General features: G+C 37.5%; 7 protein-coding genes across 7 annotated transcripts; 2 read left to right on the top strand and 5 right to left on the bottom strand.

The window, feature by feature from the left end:
* The first annotated feature begins 167 nt into the window (after positions 1-167).
* LOC105965587 (uncharacterized) lies at positions 168-4,144 on the top strand. Its single transcript, XM_012990185.2, has 4 exons — positions 168-862; positions 1,356-1,757; positions 3,002-3,416; positions 3,679-4,144. The coding sequence occupies exons 1-4, from the start codon at positions 568-570 to the stop codon at positions 3,860-3,862; spliced, it is 1,296 nt and encodes a 431-aa protein (XP_012845639.2). The 5' UTR covers positions 168-567; the 3' UTR covers positions 3,863-4,144.
* LOC105965683 (alpha/beta-Hydrolases superfamily protein) lies at positions 4,043-6,739 on the bottom strand. The gene is made up of 13 exons (XM_012990285.2): positions 6,416-6,739; positions 6,276-6,330; positions 6,121-6,176; positions 5,896-5,996; positions 5,674-5,743; positions 5,519-5,588; positions 5,376-5,432; positions 5,204-5,271; positions 5,029-5,109; positions 4,857-4,934; positions 4,602-4,757; positions 4,371-4,523; positions 4,043-4,276 (listed from the first exon to the last, which is right to left on the bottom strand). Exons 1-13 carry the CDS (start codon positions 6,545-6,547, stop codon positions 4,193-4,195), a joined length of 1,161 nt encoding a protein of 386 aa, XP_012845739.2. The 5' UTR covers positions 6,548-6,739; the 3' UTR covers positions 4,043-4,192.
* An 888-nt stretch (positions 6,740-7,627) lies between these two features.
* PSAL (photosystem I subunit l) lies at positions 7,628-9,206 on the bottom strand. Its single transcript, XM_012990355.2, has 2 exons — positions 8,775-9,206; positions 7,628-8,251 (listed from the first exon to the last, which is right to left on the bottom strand). Exons 1-2 carry the CDS (start codon positions 8,943-8,945, stop codon positions 7,760-7,762), a joined length of 663 nt encoding a protein of 220 aa, XP_012845809.2. The 5' UTR covers positions 8,946-9,206; the 3' UTR covers positions 7,628-7,759.
* A 21-nt stretch (positions 9,207-9,227) lies between these two features.
* On the top strand, positions 9,228-11,893 carry LOC105965864 (bacterial hemolysin-like protein). Its single transcript, XM_012990440.2, has 9 exons — positions 9,228-9,475; positions 9,806-9,890; positions 10,016-10,095; positions 10,213-10,315; positions 10,426-10,582; positions 10,910-11,038; positions 11,139-11,225; positions 11,357-11,401; positions 11,499-11,893. Exons 1-9 carry the CDS (start codon positions 9,394-9,396, stop codon positions 11,715-11,717), a joined length of 987 nt encoding a protein of 328 aa, XP_012845894.2. The 5' UTR covers positions 9,228-9,393; the 3' UTR covers positions 11,718-11,893.
* ATG10 (autophagocytosis-associated family protein) lies at positions 11,828-13,646 on the bottom strand. Its single transcript, XM_012990599.2, has 6 exons — positions 13,387-13,646; positions 13,234-13,281; positions 13,041-13,124; positions 12,570-12,669; positions 12,377-12,474; positions 11,828-12,168 (listed from the first exon to the last, which is right to left on the bottom strand). The coding sequence occupies exons 1-6, from the start codon at positions 13,537-13,539 to the stop codon at positions 11,965-11,967; spliced, it is 687 nt and encodes a 228-aa protein (XP_012846053.2). The 5' UTR covers positions 13,540-13,646; the 3' UTR covers positions 11,828-11,964.
* Positions 13,647-13,916: 270 nt separating this feature from the next.
* LOC105966120 (Rhodanese/Cell cycle control phosphatase superfamily protein) lies at positions 13,917-16,004 on the bottom strand. Its single transcript, XM_012990711.2, has 4 exons — positions 15,233-16,004; positions 14,823-14,925; positions 14,247-14,495; positions 13,917-14,171 (listed from the first exon to the last, which is right to left on the bottom strand). The coding sequence occupies exons 1-4, from the start codon at positions 15,964-15,966 to the stop codon at positions 14,121-14,123; spliced, it is 1,137 nt and encodes a 378-aa protein (XP_012846165.2). The 5' UTR covers positions 15,967-16,004; the 3' UTR covers positions 13,917-14,120.
* Positions 16,005-16,552: 548 nt separating this feature from the next.
* Positions 16,553-20,293, bottom strand: ATSPO22 (Tetratricopeptide repeat (TPR)-like superfamily protein). Its single transcript, XM_012990810.2, has 5 exons — positions 18,877-20,293; positions 18,327-18,516; positions 18,204-18,236; positions 17,476-18,099; positions 16,553-17,375 (listed from the first exon to the last, which is right to left on the bottom strand). Exons 1-5 carry the CDS (start codon positions 20,193-20,195, stop codon positions 16,710-16,712), a joined length of 2,832 nt encoding a protein of 943 aa, XP_012846264.2. The 5' UTR covers positions 20,196-20,293; the 3' UTR covers positions 16,553-16,709.
* Between the last annotated feature and the right edge of the window lie 10 nt (positions 20,294-20,303).

The raw sequence follows: 20,303 nt of genomic DNA, 5'->3' as shown, positions 1-20,303 counted from the left end.
TGAAAAGATATTTTCGAGAATCAAACAAATAGTATTTGGAAAGGATAAAAACGGAGTAATTGTCCCATTTTTCTTAAAGGAGTTTTCAATAATGCTAGGATTGCACCACGAGAGGTACTATATTGACATAAATTTGATAAATGAATCTGCGTCCACCATTAATCGCACGTAACAAAATTGCTAAAGAGATGGAGAAATATACGGGAGATAAAAAGTCAACTACACTATTTGTTTGTGATTGCGTACGTTATTTCTAAATCCTAGCAAGACATGCTCGAATTTTGTTAAATTATTTTTTTATTTTTTAATATTTTTGAAATAAAAAATTAAAATTTTCTATATTTTCAATTCCGATTTAAAATAAATCGTAAAAATCGAAAGTCAAACTTTTTGAAATTCGAAATGAAAACATATTCCAATTCCAAAATTGTAAAATTTGGAATAGAATTTTGACAAATTTCACAAATTAGGTTCTAATTTCCCACAGCCATGGGTCACTTTTTACATTGCGACACAGTGTAGCTAAAAATTAAGCAGAACCCATCAAAACCCTAACCATCTTCCATCATGAGAAGAGCTCTGCTAAGAAATTTCTCTCTCTACACTCGCAATCTCCATTTCTCCAGCAACCTCGAATCTGCAACTGTCATTTCTAATAATGGCTTTCTCAATAATTACCCCGCCAATCACGTCTTCGGAAATGGACCATTGCTGAAAAGCTTTCCTTCCACACAGCAGCGGTTTTTCTCGTCCGAAAATGAGATCCCGAACCCCGACCCGAAACCAGAATCCGAAACTAGCGTGGCCCTACCCGAAGAGAAGAAGGCGGATACGCTTGAGGTAGAAGATGTGACCAACAAAGGTGATGCTTTATTATGCTAATTGAATAATGTTCGATTTTTTTAGACAATATCTACATGGTTTTTTTTTTTGGTGTGTGTGTGTGTGTGTGTGTGTGGGTTCTGAGGAGAAGGTGACTATAATTATTGGGTTCTGTATTTGTTACCTATTTATGTTGTTCTTTTTGTGCAAAAGGAACAAATGCTATAGAAATTTCTTGGTTCTCTGTAATAATGAAAAGCAGAACTCTGTGAGTAAGATTATGTGTGAGAGCGTGTAAGATCGACCCCATGGAGAAATTCGTAACTAAATTCCTGCTGCTCGGTTGTTCGTTTGATTTGGTTTTTGTTGTGTGTATAAGAAGAACACGGTTACTTATGTTTGTGCATGATTATTTGCTATTGCTTTCGGTGCAGCATTTATGTTGAAAAATATGATAGAACTCATCACATTTTAAGTGATGGAAAAAGCAAAGGGATCCGCACGATGCTAAATGCTATTTTCATTTTTTGCAGAGTTAAAACTGCAGATAGAGGACTATTTGAATAACTTCAATGAGGAGGCACTCCCGAAAATCTTTGAGTCTATTCTAAAGAGAAAGCTTTCGGAGAAGCATGCAGACACAGATGACGAATTAAAGGAAGAGTTGGAGATGAAGCCACTAGATAACGTAAAAGACGAAGATTTCGAATCGGATTTCGAGGATGCACATGAAACCGATGAAGAGGTTGACGATTTGTACAATGCTAGGGACATCACTATGAAGAAAATGAGGGCTAATGATCCGTATTTTAACATGGATGACACGAAATGGGACGAAATGATTAAAGAAGCTACTGAGCATGGGTGCCTTCATGATACGAGGGAGTGTGAAGCAATACTAGAGGATATGCTTAACTGGGACAAGCTTCTACCAGGTATTACTGTTTGACTTAACCCCCTTTTACCTGTAATTTTAGCCGAGGTAAATTAATGGTTGTTTCTGCTTGCTTTTTAACTAGTCTGATAGAGCTATTTATGGGGGATCATTTTTATGAATTATTTGTCTTCTAATTGGTTCGTGATCTTGAATTGTCGAACCACTTTGATGGAATGCAAATGTTTGTCGAACCACTTTTAGAAGGTTGCTTGCATATATTTATGTGACTGTTCCGTTCAGATGCGAGAACTGACTGTTAGAATTTTCTTTACTAGAAAGGACCACATTTCGTTATAAGTTAAATTGTGTCGACAATTTATGAGGTATAGGTTCTTGGAGTATGAGCGTTAAGGATGCAAAAACATTTATGAAAAAATATTGCATGTAAGAAGATTTTTATTGGTTGGAAATCCTGGAACTTCTGCGCGATAATGCATACGGCACACTGTTGTTCTTTCAGATAATAATGTCAGGTTGCATACAAATAGTACTTTAAGGCCCCGTTTGGTTGGCAAGATAAGATTAGCCAAGATAAGATTAAATAATCTAATGAAACCCAACTATTTTATTGGAGCTTAAACGGTTCAACAAAAAAACTCATTAAATGGCAAGATAAGGCAAGATAAGCCATGATTATATAATTTTGGCGGGTCGACCCGGCAATTTATTGAGGATACCAAACATCAAATTAAGTCCAACTATTTAGTTAATGATGGCTTATCTTGGCAACCAAACGGGGCCTAAGAGTTTGTGATCTCGAACTCTATACAAAGTGCACAAAAATATCAATACTAGAAAGATGAAGTATACAAGAAGATCAAATGATAACAATTTAGTTCAACTTATTATAATGTCATTCTTTTCATAGTGTTTTCCTGTGTAGAAGTACAAAAAGAAAAAAAAAAAGAACAGAAAAAAAAGATGAAAGGATTCTTTTAGATGCTATTCAGCAACTAACAACAAGATGATTCAAATGTAATATGATGCGAAAAATCATGAAATAAATCTAGATATTTGAACTTTCTTTTGAGTCCTCCTGAATTGCACTTATTTTTTTTTTCCACTTGATTTATATATTGTAATTTCTGAACATAGGATTTTAGTCTTCACAGCAGTTACAGAAACTTAAGAGAACGTGGTGCAGAACTGCTTTTGCAGCCATGAATCACTGGTTTATCTATTTTAAAGATTTTGATGTCCTCTATTTGCGATTGTAATCTTGATCACGTACAAATTTTTCAGACGAGATCAAGAAGAAGGTAGAAAAGAAGTTTAACGAGATAGGCGAGAGGGTCGAAAAGGGCGAGCTAGAGGTTGAAGAAGGTTATGAACTGTTCAAGGAGTTTGAAGACCAGATGGTCTTGGAATGTGCTAAGCTTATGGAGGCTGAGGGCCCACCTCAGTTCGACAACGACGTGGAGCCCGACAACAAAAAAGATGTCGATGATCCACCTGGCGAGGGTCCAGTTCTCCGTTGGCTAACTCGTGTGGTCTTTGCACCTGGCGGTGATGCATGGCACCCCAAAAACCGTAAAGTAAAGTTGGCTGTTACTGTGAAGGAGCTTGGCCTATCCAAGCATCAATTTATACGTCTGAGGGAATTAGCTGGAAAACGGTACAATCCTGGCAAAGATGAACTTACCATAACTAGCGAAAGGTAACGTGATTCATATTTCTGTATTGTCAGTGTCTGCTTGTGCCTCGTTTGGTTCCCAAGATAAGATTATGCAATCTTATAAAACTCAATTGGTTAAGCCAATATAGGAGCTCATTGTTGCATAATCGCGCAGTTATTGCACTAACCAAGCATCAAATTCTAGTCCTAATTGTTTGATTAGTCGTGACTTTGTCTACCAACCAAACAAGGCCTTAAACAATTATAATCTTTACATCTTTACGGTTTCTTTCTTTCGTATCAGGTTTGAACATAGGGAAGAGAACAGAAAGGATTGCCTGAGAACTCTATTTGCTTTGATTGAGGAAGCTGGAAAAGCTAGGAAAATGGTGGACGAAGCTCGAACTTCCGAGGTGAAAGATAGGCTTAAAGCTAATCCGATGTTCATGCAGAGATTGCAAGCAAAGAAGCAAGCTGCAATTCAGTAGTTGCAAGACAAGGACTAAGTTTTGTTTGGGTATATGCTTTCGCGAAAAACGAGGTTTGAGAAATCAGACGATTTCTCGTCATTTGAACCTCATTTCTGCAGAGAACATTTTGCTTGTTGTAGCTGTTTAGAGGAATGAGAAAATGTGGAATTGGTGCTATAAATGAAGTAACATTTCCTATTATGCAAGAAAGTTTATTTACCAATAATTTATCTTTACACTCTTAATCTTTGTGTTGAGAAAACAATGAAAATTGTTTCGTTTAATCGAGTAATATTACAACCCCCGTGATTGTTTCATTTAATCGAGTAATATATATATATATATAGATCATATGCGTCTTCTTTTGCTTAGGATTCCGGCAATAATATCTCCTATTTCCTCACTGCAATCCTCTTGCACATGATGCCCTGCCTGGAAAACAAGTTTCGTTTAGGCCTCGTTTGGTTGCCACAATAGTACTAATCAAGATAAGACCAAATCGATAAACGGATGACGATTTATTTACCATGGGAAGTGTGATTAATTGATGCTTCGATTCTTTGCAAAAATCTTCGACTCCATCAAAGCTCAGCCAACGGTCCCTCAAACCCCAGCAAACAGTTGTTCGAACTTTCCAATTCTCGTCCTTTAGAGTTTTTCTCATCTCCTCGATACATCCCTACAAAATTAATCGCACAAATATTTAATCCCGTTCATGCATAATGCAATAATAACACTTTCCGAAAAAGAAATTAACCTTTAATTCTTTTTTCATTGATCTGCTAATTGCATTAAGAGCGAAACCCGAAGAACCAGAAGTGAGATACGGCCTTCTGTACACCATTGCATCGTCTTCCTTCATTTTGTAAGGACCGCTGCTTGTTAAGGCTTTATCACTCGCTCTTAACGGATCCTGTTTCGGCTCGATTATTTATTTATTTATTTATTTTTAAACAAATAGTAATGCGATAAGTAACAGTTACGATATGCATGCAGCAAATTTTATAATTACCTGAGAAAAAATTTCTCCTAGCAAAAAGTTGCTGAATATAGCAAGCGTTGATGGCAGGTTTCCGTGTTTCTCTGTCAGCTTTAGCAAATATTCAAAAAATTAAAAAAAAAAAATTTAGGCATTCGCGTGTTCATACGTAGTAATTAATAAAGAAAGATTGTATTGATCTTACTGGAGGATTTAGTAGAATGAGGTTGCTAATCTTTTCTTGATTATCTTTCGCGTATTTGACGACAACCGGTGAAAAGTACCCCTAGAAATTAAAGAATGAATTTTTATTCGCAAATCACATTTTAATTCGACATGTTTGTATATTCAAGAATATATGAAGGGAGTTGAACACGTACCTGGACGACGAGAGTAACCTTGTCTTTCGAGAATTTATTGACGACGGATTCGAGTGAGTCTACATATTCTGAGAATTTATTTAAAATTGAGCTTGGTAAATTTATTGAAGGATATATGTAATATGACATTCTTGATTTTATTTGAATTTCAAAAGCTTGGTTATATATATACCTTTTAAGGTGTAATCAAAGCCGTATTTCGGTTGGGGTTTATCTGAAAATCCAAACCCTGTAAACGATATATATATATATAATTCGTCAAACGGGAAAAAATAGGTACAAAAATGCAGCAGAAAATATCGAATACTTGCTTACCTAGCCAATCAAAAGCAATAGCATGATTATTCTTCGAGAGCATGGGAAGAACTTTACGGTACGAATATGCCTATTAACAGAACAAAAAAACACGAAAAAAAATTATTCGACTAAGAAAAATCGAAGCCAATGGAAAAAACGATGAGACGAATTACCTGTGAAGGAAAACCGTGAATTAGAATAACCGGCGGATTGGCTGTGCTTCCACTTTCGACGCAAAACCATCTATTGCACAAAATGAGCACGTTTCAATTTCGTAATTCTGCCTGCAAATAATACACTCTCAATATCGTAGCGATTTTTTTTAGTCCTCTCAACTTTACGATAATTTTTTCGATCAAAAAAAAATTAATAAATAAAATTAAATAGATTTGTACCTGAAAAGATCAGTTGAGGATTGTGACGAACCAGCCATAACAAGTCCGAAAATCGGATCCTTTGCCTTCTCTCCGGTGCCACCGACAGGGTGTGCTTTCACCTTAATTATGTTGTGAAATTAAAACAGAAGTATTAAAAAAATAGTGATTTAAAAACAAATATTTATTATTTGCAAGTGCAGATGAATGTAGTATTCATCATGATCATAAGAGCAAGAAACTTACATATTTTCCTTGCTTGAACCATTCGTCGGCCGGACTCGGTTCATCCGAATACTTCCCTGTCCAAAAAAAAAAAAAAGAAAAAAAAAACCCATATCAAGATCCTATACATTTTCCGATTTTCGCGATTTTTTTTTAGTAAAATTTCCAATTCCGACCTCCACTGAAGGAAAACCCGTCTCCGACTGAAACCGGAGCATCCAGCAAATAATCCTGAAAGCATCACCATTTTCAAATATCAGATGAAAATTCACAAAACACACACACACACACACTCCCATATGAATATAAAACAAACCTCATTGGGATCATTTCTTGATTTGCAAGTGAGAAGGGAATTTTTCTTTGAAAAGAGGAGAAACTGAGAAGGTGAAATCAGAGAGTGGTGTTTGGGCAGTGTAAATGAAGCAGAGGAAAGGCAGATTGCCATTGATTTTTTTTCAAGAAATGACAGTTATGACCGTTGGTTCTTAGATAGAATATGGAGACAAAAAAATTCAATGGATTTTTATTTAATTTTTTGTTTTTTAATTTTTTTATTTGGTGTTCTAATAGAAAAATTGAAGATAGGATTTTTCTGGTTCTCATTTGTCACATAAATTAAATTGCACCAAAGCTAATAAAAGAATCTTCTATTTTGTATGTCAACCTCAGGAAATGGCAGTAACTGAGCTAGCACATCATACATTCAAGAAAACTTGTTGCCAACATTAGAAATTTTTCGCAAGTTCAATACGGACCGAGCACTTTGGAAGAAGTTCGATTTTTTTTGGAAGTGGTTTTTTTTTCTTTTCAGAATTCGGATTTTAAACACTGGTTAGAAATTTTTCGCATTGAAATCGGCGAAAATAAAATTTTCTATTTGTATTCGTATATGAATATAAAAAACAATGCTATATTCCTGTACTTCGGGGATAAAATTGGAATTTTGGATATTAAAATCGGATCGAAAAATGAAATCTCAAATGCATTCCAAATCCGATTAAAAAAATTGAAGAAAAAAAAATAACAAATCGGAAAATAAAAAATATAGTTACAAATTCAGAATTCAATGGATCGAAATCGGTAGAATTCGAATAACTCCATTCTAATTTCCACTCCTAAGTTTCAATCATAAATTAACTTTTTCTACAGATGAATAATAGAAAAAAAAATTAAAATTAAAAGTGCTTGATATATATAAATTACAAAAATCCCAAGAACGGCCATATTACGAAGCTACTCGAGATTATTCATTAGAAACTCGTTCTGGTTAGGTTTGTTAAATTTTCCTCAAGTTTTGGTTAATCCACACATTCCTAAAATGGGTTATTTTTATGCTACACCTGGTGGATTTTTACCGTTGATCTACACACACCAACGTGGGTGTGTGAGTGTTTGTGTGTATACGAATCGTAAAGATCTACACAGCGTGTTTCACCGGGTGTAGCATAGTATAAAACCCTAAAATTCATCTCCCTCTCTTATTCCAAGCAACTGTTTAAACTAATTATAACTGCAAATGGCATCATTATAACAAAGAAAGATTCACACATTCATAAATAAAACCCCATGTTCCAATGTATCAGCATGAATCTCCCCAATATACAACTTTTGATAAAAAATACTTACAACAACCAAATCCTTAAAAAAAAGACACACTCTACTTAACGAAGTAAGGAAGATCGATCACATAAAGCAGAAAGTAAGCCCAAACGACACCCGAAATCCCGCCAAAGAAGAACCCTCCGGTGAACTTAGCCCACCCGTCGGCAGTTTGAAGCTGGTCGGGCTGCTTCTTCCGTCCGGTCAAAGTCAACGCAGGTGCAGTCGAGGGCTCACCTTCTTTAAAAGAAGAAATCCCGTAAATGGTCAAGCAAAGGCTGAGAATTACAACTAGGCCACCCGCTGCGAGCGAACCTGCTTGACCCGCGTAGGCGGTGTTCCTGAGCGGGCCCGTCTTGACGAACGGGCCGACTAGGAGAAGCCCGTGGGCCAGGCCGACTTCCACTCCTCGGAGAAGTGGGTTGACAGCTGTACGGTAGGCGGGTAGGTTGGAGAGGTACCATGCGATCAACGGGCTCGATGTGACTGGGGTTTCGAGACTTCCGATGAATGGATCACCGTTGATTGGCTGGACCACTTGGAAAGTTGGCTGCACAAATTATATTAAGGGAGTTATGCATGTACAAAATCTATATATATACTAAGGCATTGTTTGTTTGTGCAGTTTCAATTAGGGCCAAATTTTAGTAAATCAAGATTGGAGTAGTCACTAATTCTTTAATTCCAAGATTTATCGGGCACGCTCCAAAAATTACGGAAGAAAAGATACCCTAAATAAGATCTCTATTTATTGGATCAATGCAAGATTAGTAGGAAGAACATGCATGCAATGCAATAAAGATTCAATTTTTATATTAAAGATGCAATTTTTACATTGTCAGAAAAGATAATAAATAATCTATAATCTAACATAGATACAATTCAAAATTCTGAAAAAAATTGCCCTAATTACGAATGAAATTGAGAGTTTCTTTATCAATGTTCAAAACCCCTCCAAAATCAAGAACCCTAGTTGCCCTAATTGTATGAGTTAATTATATACAAAGAAAAAAAGAAAGAAAAGAAAACCCAATTAAAGATAAAATATTTAGAAAGAAAAAGAAAGTGCAGACCTTGTCAGCCTTAACGGCGTTGACGGTGAAGGAAGAGGTCCTTCTAGAAGAAGGGAAGACTCTGAAAGGAGTACCGGAAATGCCCTTGGGGGTGATGAGCCCTCTAGTCAAAGAGGAAGCGAAGTTGCTCTTGAGCTGGCTGGCCATTGTTGAAGCACCAGTTGTTGCCATTTTTCACAACTTCTGTCTGTATTAACAAGAACGCCACTGGTTATTGAGTTGGGCAGCAGAATATATTATCTAAGTAATGTATGATCAAGAAATGTTTTTTTTTTTCTGAATCTTTCTGGTGTTAGATTTGTGGCTCTCAGTTGTCGAGTTCTGTACATGCATGATTTTCATTGGTTGAATCCTGTCTCTGTAATCTTATCCCTTATCCAGATCAGCCTTTAATTTTTTTTTTTTTTAAATAATTATATTATTATTATTATTCCTACAACAAACAATCGAATCATCACTTCTTCAAGTAAACAGGCCCGAACTCAAAATAGGGGTATCCCGTTTTGATTGGGCCTAGCCCGTATTGATTATGGGCTCTCAACCCGGCCCAAATTACCATATAACCTATAATCTCATCATCAAGATTGATTTTTTTTTTAAATAATCTGCTTGTGCGAAAATGGCACTGCAGCAGATTCTGAGAGCTCCAATTTCACGCTCTTTCGTCGCCTATTTTTCGAGCAAGATTCCCATTTTCTCTGGTACTTCTTTATTTTAACTAGTGATAATTTGATATAAAAATAAGATTACTCGAATTTATGAAATTTTGATTTTTTTTTAATGTATCGATATGTTATTGTGTAGTTAACTTTGGGAAGCTTTAGTTCGGATTTGTGCTACTTCTTATGCTTTGTAATCAATGCCCCTGAAACGGGTCTCAATTTAAATTTGCAAGATAGCTTTTGTTCCATGTATTGAAGTGCTCTATGTTTTTAATTTTGCTGAATATATACTTGAATTAATTATCTGGTTATGTGTTTTTGTTATCTTATGTGTTTGATATGATACTATTATATATTGATGTTAATCAGCAAGTAGGGTGGTCAAGATCCCCGTGAATCAGTCCGTGAGGAGTTTCGCTGCTTCGAGTTCGGACAAGATTAAAGTACTAAGAAAGTAATTTGCTTACCTTCTTCTAATTTTCTGTACTAGTATGTGTGTGTGTGTGTGTGTGTGTAAACAAACACATTGCCATCATGGCTAATGTCTTACTATCACTCGCGTTCGATTCTTTTTTTAAGGAAAAAGAGATTGGATGAAGTGTGTCTCGAAAGATTTCAACAATATAGTCGAACATTCATACAGTCGTGGATTACTCAGGGTATGTTCTCTAGCTTTCGAATATCCAAGAATCATGGTCACTAATTCTTGTAAGTAATCTCGATCATTTTGAAATTCATTCGATGACATTAAGTGTACTTCCTATTTGAACTTTTAGGCAAAGTGTTTGTTGATGGGAAAGTTGTGAACAAATGCGGAACTCAGATTCCCGATAAAGCCGTTGTGGAGATCAAGGCTGAAATTCCGAAATATGTATGTAGGTGATTACTCTGTCAAAACAGCCACCTGTATATCTTTTTTAATATGTCAGTCTTGTTTTGTATGTCGATATTTCAACTATTTTTCTTGTATTATATATATATAATTACAGAGCAGGACACAAATTAGAGGCTGCATTAGAACAGCTAGAGATCGATGTTACTGGAAAAGTGGTTCTTGATTCAGGACTGTCTACTGGTGGATTCACAGATTGCTTGCTTCAGTACGGTGCCTCGTTCGTCTATGGTGTTGATGTCGGTTATGGACAGGTACAACTTCCATAATGGATCTTTTTTTAGGAAGTTTTTTTTTTAAATTTGATTATTGTTAATAAATAAAGCTATTATATTTCATAATTTGAGAAAACAAATTCTTTCATGAAATTCAAGACTTAAGAAAGTTTGAAAGTATATAGACGTGGTAATAATACTATTTATTTACTTCATGAACGAGGTTGTTGGGACGTAGTAAGAAAAATCTGCCATTAAAGTGATGATTAAAACAGACCCTCGGGTTTTTCAAGATTGGATCTTTTGAAAAAAAGAATCGTATTCGTATATATCCTAATTATTACAGGACTCTTGTTTTCTGTTTAGGTGGCTGAAAAAATACGTACACACGATCGTGTAAGTGTGATTGAGCGGACAAACTTAAGATATTTATCCGAGCTGCCACAGAAAGTCGATCTAGCTACTCTAGACCTTTCATTTATTTCCATACTAACAGTATGTTACTCGAGACAACTCTCGTCTTTTTCCGTAACGTAAATTTTTTATTTGTTTTTTTCAATATATTTTTTAAATAATTATACGTTTAAATTTGCAGGTCATGCCTGCAGTTATCAGTTTGATGAAGGACGAGGCTATGTTAGTTACTCTCATTAAACCTCAATTCGAAGCTCACAGAAAACAAGTGCGTAGAACATAAATTTTTCTTCTGATTATTTTTGTCAGGTTACAATGTGTTATTGCACGAAAATAGTCCAATTGTCTGAAAAACGGACTTTTTAGGAAAAAAAATTGAATTTTCAATTTTTTCTTCAGGTTGGAGGCGGCGGGATTGTTAGAGATCCCTTAGTCCATCAAGAGGTAAGAAAATCCCGACTAAACCTTAATTATCATGGTTTCATATTCTTCGTTTATGCAAATATTCGTTTGTATATTGTGTGGCTTTGATGTTTTATAGGTTCTTGAAAAGATAATAAACGGTGTGCAAGATTTCGGATTCGAGTGTACAGGATGGATCGAGTCGCCTCTGAAGGGCGTTGATGGAAATAAAGAATTTCTTGCTTCGTTCACCAGAATAATTGCAGCCACTAAAGACGCTGCACATATTTCAGCTGCTAAAGCAGATATTGCTAAATTGCATAGGGGCAATACAGACATTCAACCTGTAGTAACATGATAAATTGGAGATATTGTTCAGAATGTGTAGCTATTGTAGCCAATTGTAGGGGGTGGAAATTGGAACGGGACTTCCGGAATTTTTGCTGATTTCGATATGTACTATTTCGATTTTGGAACAATTTTTTATTTTTATTTTCATTCCGAATTCCGAAATAAAGAATTTTTTTTCATTTACATTATGTAGCAACAAAATTCAAGAACAAAGTATCATATATTCAAGAATGAAGAAACCCTAATGTCGATTATTACGTAGCAGCAAAATTAAGCATCTCAAAAGGAATTTTAAGACCAAAAACCTGCCCGACAACTGAAAACCACGAAACCATATATTTCTCTACGGTTATCGGATTTTGAGCAACTGAAGCATCAGAATTAACGAGCAGCTTCATCCATTCACTTGTCCCACAAGGATGCAGTGTATACCACGGCCGATCGAGTATCGGGTGCTCCTGCAGTTGATTTCCAACAATTCCCTCAGTTTACTTAATAGGACTTAAAAATAAAATTACATGGTATACTATTTATCACTGTGGCATAAGTTTTCAAGATGCTTAGCAATTTTAATCGACACCAAAAAATAATATTTATCTTGTTGTGCGATTTATAAATATACTAAAGTGAATCGACAAAAGCTCGTAGACATAGAAGAAATTGAACCTGCTGAGTCATAAATGTCCACTTGGACCGAGTTATCAGTTCTGCCGAGTTAACCGGGATATCTTTTTCAATGTCGTCTAATGACAGAGGCTGCCCATCTGCAGAATCGCAACAATATAATTGATTTATCTGTACTTACCCCTCGATTAAGTAACATCTCATAAAAAAATAAAAATTAAATTAAATAACTTGCCATTGCAATAAGCACGGAAGTATAGCACCGGAACCCTATAAGAAGCACTATAAACGACATGGAAGTCGTAGCGGTGTTCTCCAAGACCATCTCTTTGGACCTATCAGGAAAAAAGAAACAATCACAAAAAGCATAACAAATCTCTCAAATTTTAATTACATTTTGACATGTCTAGAAATCGATTCCAAGATACGGAATTCCGGGCCAATTTCAACTCCATTTAGTTTCAATACACGCAGTTCTATCATAGCACAAGTAATTCAATATCATTAGCATGGTATCGATGTCATATAGGACAAGCTACTTCAAGAACGCCCAAAACGGCTTTCAAGTTCGACAATTGAATATAGATTGAAACATCCATATCAAATATCTCAAGCCACTTCAATGGATAATATGAAGAACTTTAGCAAATGTTCGTTTCTCCGAAAACCGGAGGAAAAACGACGAAAAGGGAAAGAGGAAGCTTACGAGTACGGCACTATCAACGAACTCATCTTCATATTCACTATTACAATCTTCTTTCTCTATCTGATCATCTCTATAAGAACTTCCCTACAAAACAATGAAAAATGAACTTAAAGAATTTTCTCGAATTCGGCATCAAATAAGTCAGGAAAACAATCGCTGAATAGAAATTCGTCGGTAGAGTGAGAAAACCCACCTCAGATAACCTGGGAAGAATTACATGTTCCACACATAAATATCCCACCTTAAATTTCACATAAAAAAAAAATCAGAAAATAAGAACAAATGACAATTAATACACAATTAACTAATTCACAAAAAAAAATTGACAGTAGGGAAGTAATTTTACTTGGTTATCGTGAAAATTCCAGGGTCGTTTTGGAGAAGGAAGCCATGACCACTGCGGAAGAGAGAAGTTGAATTTTCTCCATTGTTGGGCGAAAGCGGAAGCTGCAACATAGAATTCTGTTGAAGAAAGGGTTCCGTCCCAAGATTCCGCCATTAATCATCAAATCTCCACACAGAAATGAATTCGATTTGATTCAAACCAAGGATTCTAGATTGTGCTATTGCCGATGAATAACCATGCCGCATAGGGTTATGCTTGTAAATTCCATTTTCTATTTTATAATATTATTTATTTTTTTACTTATTTATTGTTTTTTTTTTTAAATCAGAGGGAGAATTATGAAGAGCAATTTCAAATAATTATATAGTGAGATTACTCAAATAACTTGATTTTTCTTTTTTTGTTTTTGGCAACGAAGGAATCTGCAATCAGCCATACAAGTGCACTGGGTAAACGTACGCTCTCGTATAATAGCCTGCAAATTATACGAGAAACGTAAACCACACTAGGCTAACCATGTGTGACAACCGTTTGGGAAAAAAAATTATAAAGTTGAAATAGTGGAACCATTGATGAATAAATACACTGGTAAAAAAAGAAATTACAAAAAACCTTTAATAATTATTATTGCCTCAACGAAAAATAATTACTCAATAGGAACAAACATCTAATTTGTACTCTTTCTTTCTTTTCCTCCTGGACAACAAGATTGCTATAGAGCAACCAAGTTCACATCAATTCGGCTTTGATGGAGTTGGGGAAGATGGAGGTTTCAAATTCGGGTACTGCGTAAACAACGAGCTTCAATTAGTAACCCTTCCACAAGAATCTAGAGAGAGGGAGAGAGAGAGAGTTCATACATTGGGGTAAGGAGACTGGGGCCTTTGACCACCTTCTGATTGGATAGTGGGAGTAATGGAACTAAGATCTTCATTGTTGATGAGTTCTTGAGTGATGTTATTAGTAGCGGGACCCGTATTCGAAGACAAGCCATCATTATTCGCGACTTTTTGCGTAATTCCTCCATTTGAATCAAGTTGTTTCGGCTTTATGGCCTTCTCCTTTGGATAGATATGCACAGATGGAGGTAGGAGTGTCTCTTGTATCTCCTGCAATGGCCAAAAAAAAATGAGTTGGCATCTAATTTACGAGGTTCATGAAGAAGTTCGAGTTCTTCTCACCAAAGTAGCAAACCAGTATTCACAAACACTAATCGCAAAGTGCAAATTGATATTTCTCGTAAATTACTTACTCCCATCAAATTCACAAGGAGATACTCACTTGCTAACAAAGAATAGCCATTGAAACAAATTGATTAACAACAAACTTGGCCAATGCACAAAGCCATCAATCGAAAAATTCCATTTCAACACATAATACGAAACCAACAAACAGAGAATACGCAAGGAAAAAGAGCAGTAGTAGTTTTAGCATACCTGCCATCCTTTTTTGCCCCTGACCCCTCCGCGAATAGCGTAGGCCTCTTTAAAACCATTTTTCACCAATAGCTCGGCCACCTTGAAAGAGTTACCATCAAAACTACCTTACACGTCAAAGGAGTCGATCGGAAAAGTTAGTTTAAAGTCTATAAAATCTTGCAATCACTCGAGAAAAACACCATAAACTCTATACACCCTACAATCTTATCAATCATCGACACAACAAAAGAGTTCACCGGACTATGTTTTTTTTTACGTTGTTAACAAGTAAATCATTTCATTCCTAAAAACATTATATACATTGCCGTTTGGATAATCCGTAGAGGCCAGTGCTCGAAAATGCCAAAAACGAAACGACAATTATAACTTGAAGATGAAAAAAATAAAAACAAAGATCCAAACCTTACTTGTCTATAATACAAACAGAAGTATTAGCTGGCTCCCGAAAATTCTGCAAAACCCTCTTCACAAAACCCTCTTCGTCTCCTTCTCGAAATTCGACCTGCACCGTTTTCTTATTCAAGAATTTCAAATTGGGCGAACCCAGAGAAGCTAAGATTTTACTGTCCCTTATATCCAACAACTGAGAAGTGGGGTCATCCCTTAGCTTGTTGAATGCATTAATGGCGGAGATGACTTTATACTTCTGCAAATACTCCTCTGTCAAAGGGATCGCAACCAGCCAAACGAAGGTGACCGTCGCAACAAAAAAAGGATACCGGGTGAAGAAATCATCAATGGAGACCAAAATGGATTCCAAATTGATTCTGTTGGACACTTCTCCAGCGGCGGCGGTTTCGGAGGCGAAGCAAGCGAGCGGGGGAGAGAATCCAAGTAAGAGGAGAGAGAAGTTGGGTTTGATGAGAAAGGAGAGATTTTTTCGGAAACCATCGGACGAAATTGAAGTGGTTTTGGAATGGTGATTTGGGGTTAGGGCTTCGGTGGTTTGAAGAGAATTGAGGAGAATAAGTTTGGAATTGGAAATGGGTATGCAATTCGCGAGGAAAATGTGCGATCTGGGGGCTGATTTGGGGGTTTTGGAAGGGTTTAGTAATGGCGGGGAGGCGGAGAGGAATCTAGAGAGAGACTCCATTGATGAAAGAGGAAAAGAGTGAGCTTTGCTTAAAAGATGGATATACATACAGATTGAGATATCAGAAATAAAGATGATAAGATGGCGCGCCATATTCAACGGCCCGTAATTGATCATCTGTACATTTTTGGGTAAATTACACCTACACTCCTAAGGTATGTTAAAATAGTTTTAAAGTCCCTCAACTTTTAATAATTACAGACATATCCCCAAAGTAATTACCGGAGTCCGGAGCTAAGATTTCAGGTTTTGGGGACCGATATGCACTATATTTGTCTTTTAAGGGGTCGTTAATGATACCATAGAAGAAAATAAATTTTATATACAATAATAAATGTTGGGGGACCCATATCACTCCCTAGTTCTATGCTGCCTCCACCACTGTATTATTCAATGCATTACTTCGTTAGGGTTTCTAACAATAAATATTTCAGGGGTGATTGTAATTACCGGTACTACAAGGACTTTAAAGTTATTTAAGCATACATCAGAGGTGTACGTGTAATTTACCCTACTTTTTTTCTTTTTCTTTTTAATTTCTTGCAACCTTTTCCCTTTTTTTTACAAATTGGTTGTAATTACCCATACAATAAGATTTTTCTGTAATTTGACCATAGCTCAAGGGGTGGATGTATTTTGCCAAAAAAACCGAAAAAAAAAAAAATCCTTCAACCCTTGATACAGAACATTGATATAATTGAACTCTATATTGGATGTTATATCCATCAGAACTGAGAATGGAAGGTTTTGATAACTATCTCCACAGACTTGAAACAAAGCAAATTCGAAAATTATAACATTCCTCTCGTCCTGCTTTCGTTTTCTTTCCCATTGAGTTTCTTCTCAAACCCTGCAACATATTCCTCCATACACGATCTATACGTATGCATACCGGGCACCTTCACCGCCAGTTCGAAACCGATATCCATCCACTTCTTCGCCGACTCAAACCGCCCCATCTTCACGGGAAGTGCCGCTCGATTCCACGCTGTTGTAGCAAGCCATTTAGCTTCTTCGATCGGATAATCCCCTTCCTTCAACCCAACCATAATCCGATACGCTTGCTTGTACATTTCGATTATCGAGTCCTCATCTTTGTCTCCCTTGTATAAAGTGCCGATCGAAATTAGCTTCCTCAAAACCAGTGCCACAGATTGGTAATCTGGAGAAGGTGATGAGAGAAGTGCAGTGAGAGAGGCGTTCAACGCAAAGGTGGCTACTTCAGGGTTTGACCGTGGTCCTTGTGAGGCCTCTAATCCGATTTGAAGCAAATAATTCGGGCTGCACGATTTTGAACCCGCGAAATTTTTGACCAATAGGAGCTGTTGGGCATTAGTATCACTCAACCTGGAGTATAGGTCATAGGCAGTCCACGTGTATATGAAGAAGAAATTGGGCTCGACAGTTGTAACTTGATCGTCGTTTTTTCTGTTGTTGGCTGAGCTTGTTGTTAGTATCTGTATCCAGGAAATTATTCATCAATGGTTAAGCATAATCATCTAAAAAAAGAATAGCACGAAAAAAAATTATCGATTCAAGCATAATTGGTTCGTTCACCTTTCCTGCCCTGCCTAAAAGTTCGATGGCTTGTCTGACTTCAGTTTCAAGCATTGTGCTCTTCCCCTGCTTCTCGTTAGCAATAATGGCGGAAACCGAAAGTATTATCGATTTACAAACCATGACATCGTTATCTCCCTCGATTTCTCCGTCACTTACAACTCCGTAAAACTCTGATGCCAATTTGAAGAACTCTGCAGATAAGTCGTATTTTTTCTCCTGCCCTGTTCTTACTCCAAAGTTCCAAGCATTCCCTGCAAACCAATTCTTTTCTCGTCTGCCAACCTCGGATTTACCGAAAAATAGGTCGGCTCCAATCTCGGATTGGTGGTGATGAGCTTTTTTCATGTTCTTGAGGACATCGTCGTCATTAGTTGAGTCTTGACTTAGGATCGTAACCAAGGTTCGAAATACTACAACCTCGTTAGTTGGCATTGATTTTCCCGAGGAATAAAAGTTTAGGAGTTGGGAGAGAGAGGCGGTGGCAACAAGAAGTGAGCGGCAGGCAACTGCTTCGTGGGCGGCGAGGGAGATGAAATCAGTGGTGAAATCGAGGCAGCTAGGCATTGCTTGCATCTGAGAGATAGCGCTGTTGTGGTCGTTCTTTTGCAAGAAAATCTTGAACTGCAAAGCACCATTGCAAGTCATTAAGACAAAAGAGAACAATTAACTTTGCTGTCCTCGTAACGACAGGAATTATTTGGCCAATGACACGACGGATTAAATACCTTCAGGAAGGAGCTAGCTATGTTGGGTTCCAACTGCAGAAATACAAAGGCAACAGAGTGATTTTGTGATATAAACTCTTGGAAATTGATTTAAGGAAGAAGTTAGGCTTATTTAATGCTGACCTTTTCAGCCTCATTGATATATTCTTCAGCTCTATCTAGCTGCAACAGGCCTAGGTAGCAGAGGCACAGAACTCGATATCCCTTAGCTCTGAGAATTCTGTTCTCTATCCCATGGGGGACATATAGCATAGATTTTTCGAACATGTCGGCACTTAGCGGATAATCTTTTGATCGAAAATACTCTGTTGCACTGCAAAGACAGATTCAGAAAACAAAATTTTTGTTTCAACAGTTAAAATAGCCTCCCAAAAACAATATGTTTTGCCATTCAAAAACTAGAAAGAGCATAAAGAAAGCTATTCAAAATTTCGCAGCTGATCTTCAGCAAATGTCGAAGTCGCAACACAATGGATATTCATACAGTTACCACTGCTCCTGGTAAAAATGCAACTAAAATAAATCTTTTTGAAGTAAGGTACTTATGTGGTTTCGTCGCCTTTTATCCCTCGTATGAATATAATATTACTTTCGATTTTTTGACAAACACAAATCAAAGCAATATCCATCCATATATTTCTTGGACAAAAGAAAAAGGTTATCTGAACTTTACCAGTTCCACAGAAGAGCATGCATGGTGGTTCTCTCCTTCGCAGCACATTCTCCATCGAAAAGCATCACCACCCTCTCATCTGAAACCAGCTCCGTAACAACACTAGCTCTCACCTTCATTCCTTCACCGTTGCTCAATCCACTCCCAACCAACCTATTGACCACCCTAATCGCAGCACCAGCACTAACATGGCAACGCTCCAACAGCCCCAAAAACACCCCTTTAACCGTCTCAGCCCCGGCTGCACCTGCAGCCACAAAGTAAGATTCCACCGCCGACACCCAAACACCCTCTGGTATCCCTTTATTCATCACCATTCCTCTCAACTCCTTCTCCGCCTCCCCATACCTCCCTAACCCTAGCCATGCTTTCATTGCCAAGACACTCAAACTGGGGTGGTGGTCCCCACCAATCCCGACATCCCTCAAAACCTTCACGCACTTCAACACGCTCTCAAACTCGTCGCTCTGCAAATGCGCGGCCGCTATGAATCTCAGAGTCTTCAACCTCAACTCCTTCAAATTCAGAGTCTCCTCAGTCCTTTTCACCACTCTCAACCCCTTTTCGCAAAGTTCCAAAGCCTCGTTCATCAACTTCAGTGCCTCGTTCACTGCAGAAGACTCACTTGCTGATAGCATAGTCTTTCCTAAGGTTAGGTACTGAGTAGCTAGGGCATTGTAGTTTCTAGAAACTCCGAACAGAACATTTTTTGACCTGTTTAACAAATTGATGGCCAAATTCCGGTCGGAAACTTCCCAAACAGCTTTGGATCGGGAAATATTGAGATCTAAGAGCAATTTTCGCTCGTCGTCATCTGAGACTGAGTTAATTTCAATATCCGACACTAGATCGGTGGCTTTTTCGAAGCAATTGTTTGCTGAATCGAATTTTTTTAGGTCGTACCAGATTAATCCGGTTTTGTAGAAGAAGAGAGCCGACTTGAACGCCGGAGAAGGAATTCCCACCACATCGGCGGTGAGAAATAGCATCTGGGCGGCCACTTGCCGGAGCTTGGCATGCTCCTCGTCGATCTTCACAGCGGACGCATTGGCGAGGTCGACGCACGTGTTCCAGAGGCGGTAGCTGAGTTTCCAGACGAGAAGTTTCGTGGAATTGGGGAAAGGAGCGAGTTGACTCAGCTGAGCAAGGGCTTGTCGAAGCTCGGAGGAGAACGAGTCAGGCAATGGATGCGCGGGCAAGTGACGCTCAAGCGATTTGATCGTGGACTCGATTTGCGAGAGCGCCGTCGAATGGTCGGACTCGGCGGTCACGGTGGCTCTGCGGTGCTCCGGCGTAGAGGAAATCTCAGCGATTCTCATTTTTTCCCTTGTTTTTTGAAATTATTGGCGCGAATTGAAAACTAGTAAAACATAAAAAGGTATCACCCTAATTTTTGGATTATTGCATATTTAACCCCATTTTTAGGT

The sequence above is a fragment of the Erythranthe guttata genome, chromosome 4 (assembly GCF_056151865.1).
Source record: "Erythranthe guttata isolate IM_541 chromosome 4, IM_541, whole genome shotgun sequence".
Taxonomy (NCBI): Eukaryota; Viridiplantae; Streptophyta; class Magnoliopsida; order Lamiales; family Phrymaceae; genus Erythranthe; species Erythranthe guttata.
This window is presented reverse-complemented; position numbering and strand designations above follow the sequence as displayed.

Coding starts and splice junctions, on each gene's coding strand:
- LOC105965864 (XM_012990440.2), top strand. CDS start 9,394: ATGGCACTGCAGCAGATTCTGAGAGCTCCAATTTCACGCTCTTTCGTC. Junction 10,096..10,212: donor ACAGTCGTGGATTACTCAGG/GTATGTTCTCTA, acceptor TTGAACTTTTAG/GCAAAGTGTTTGTTGATGGG. Junction 10,316..10,425: donor ATTCCGAAATATGTATGTAG/GTGATTACTCTG, acceptor ATATAATTACAG/AGCAGGACACAAATTAGAGG.
- LOC105966120 (XM_012990711.2), bottom strand. CDS start 15,966: ATGTATATCCATCTTTTAAGCAAAGCTCACTCTTTTCCTCTTTCATCA. Junction 14,926..15,232: donor TCTGTTTGTATTATAGACAA/GTAAGGTTTGGA, acceptor CGTGTAAGGTAG/TTTTGATGGTAACTCTTTCA. Junction 14,172..14,246: donor CCCAGTCTCCTTACCCCAAT/GTATGAACTCTC, acceptor TTGTTTACGCAG/TACCCGAATTTGAAACCTCC.
- ATG10 (XM_012990599.2), bottom strand. CDS start 13,539: ATGGCGGAATCTTGGGACGGAACCCTTTCTTCAACAGAATTCTATGTT. Junction 13,125..13,233: donor TTCTTCCCAGGTTATCTGAG/GTGGGTTTTCTC, acceptor ATTGTTTTGTAG/GGAAGTTCTTATAGAGATGA. Junction 12,169..12,376: donor GGACATTTATGACTCAGCAG/GTTCAATTTCTT, acceptor AATCAACTGCAG/GAGCACCCGATACTCGATCG.
- LOC105965683 (XM_012990285.2), bottom strand. CDS start 6,547: ATGGCAATCTGCCTTTCCTCTGCTTCATTTACACTGCCCAAACACCAC. Junction 5,997..6,120: donor GGTTCAAGCAAGGAAAATAT/GTAAGTTTCTTG, acceptor AACATAATTAAG/GTGAAAGCACACCCTGTCGG. Junction 5,589..5,673: donor TTCACGGTTTTCCTTCACAG/GTAATTCGTCTC, acceptor TTCTGTTAATAG/GCATATTCGTACCGTAAAGT.
- LOC105965587 (XM_012990185.2), top strand. CDS start 568: ATGAGAAGAGCTCTGCTAAGAAATTTCTCTCTCTACACTCGCAATCTC. Junction 863..1,355: donor AGAAGATGTGACCAACAAAG/GTGATGCTTTAT, acceptor CATTTTTTGCAG/AGTTAAAACTGCAGATAGAG. Junction 1,758..3,001: donor CTGGGACAAGCTTCTACCAG/GTATTACTGTTT, acceptor CAAATTTTTCAG/ACGAGATCAAGAAGAAGGTA.
- PSAL (XM_012990355.2), bottom strand. CDS start 8,945: ATGGCAACAACTGGTGCTTCAACAATGGCCAGCCAGCTCAAGAGCAAC. Junction 8,252..8,774: donor ACGCCGTTAAGGCTGACAAG/GTCTGCACTTTC, acceptor TAATTTGTGCAG/CCAACTTTCCAAGTGGTCCA.
- ATSPO22 (XM_012990810.2), bottom strand. CDS start 20,195: ATGAGAATCGCTGAGATTTCCTCTACGCCGGAGCACCGCAGAGCCACC. Junction 18,100..18,203: donor TAGCTAGCTCCTTCCTGAAG/GTATTTAATCCG, acceptor GGTGCTTTGCAG/TTCAAGATTTTCTTGCAAAA. Junction 17,376..17,475: donor TTTTAGGCAGGGCAGGAAAG/GTGAACGAACCA, acceptor TCCTGGATACAG/ATACTAACAACAAGCTCAGC.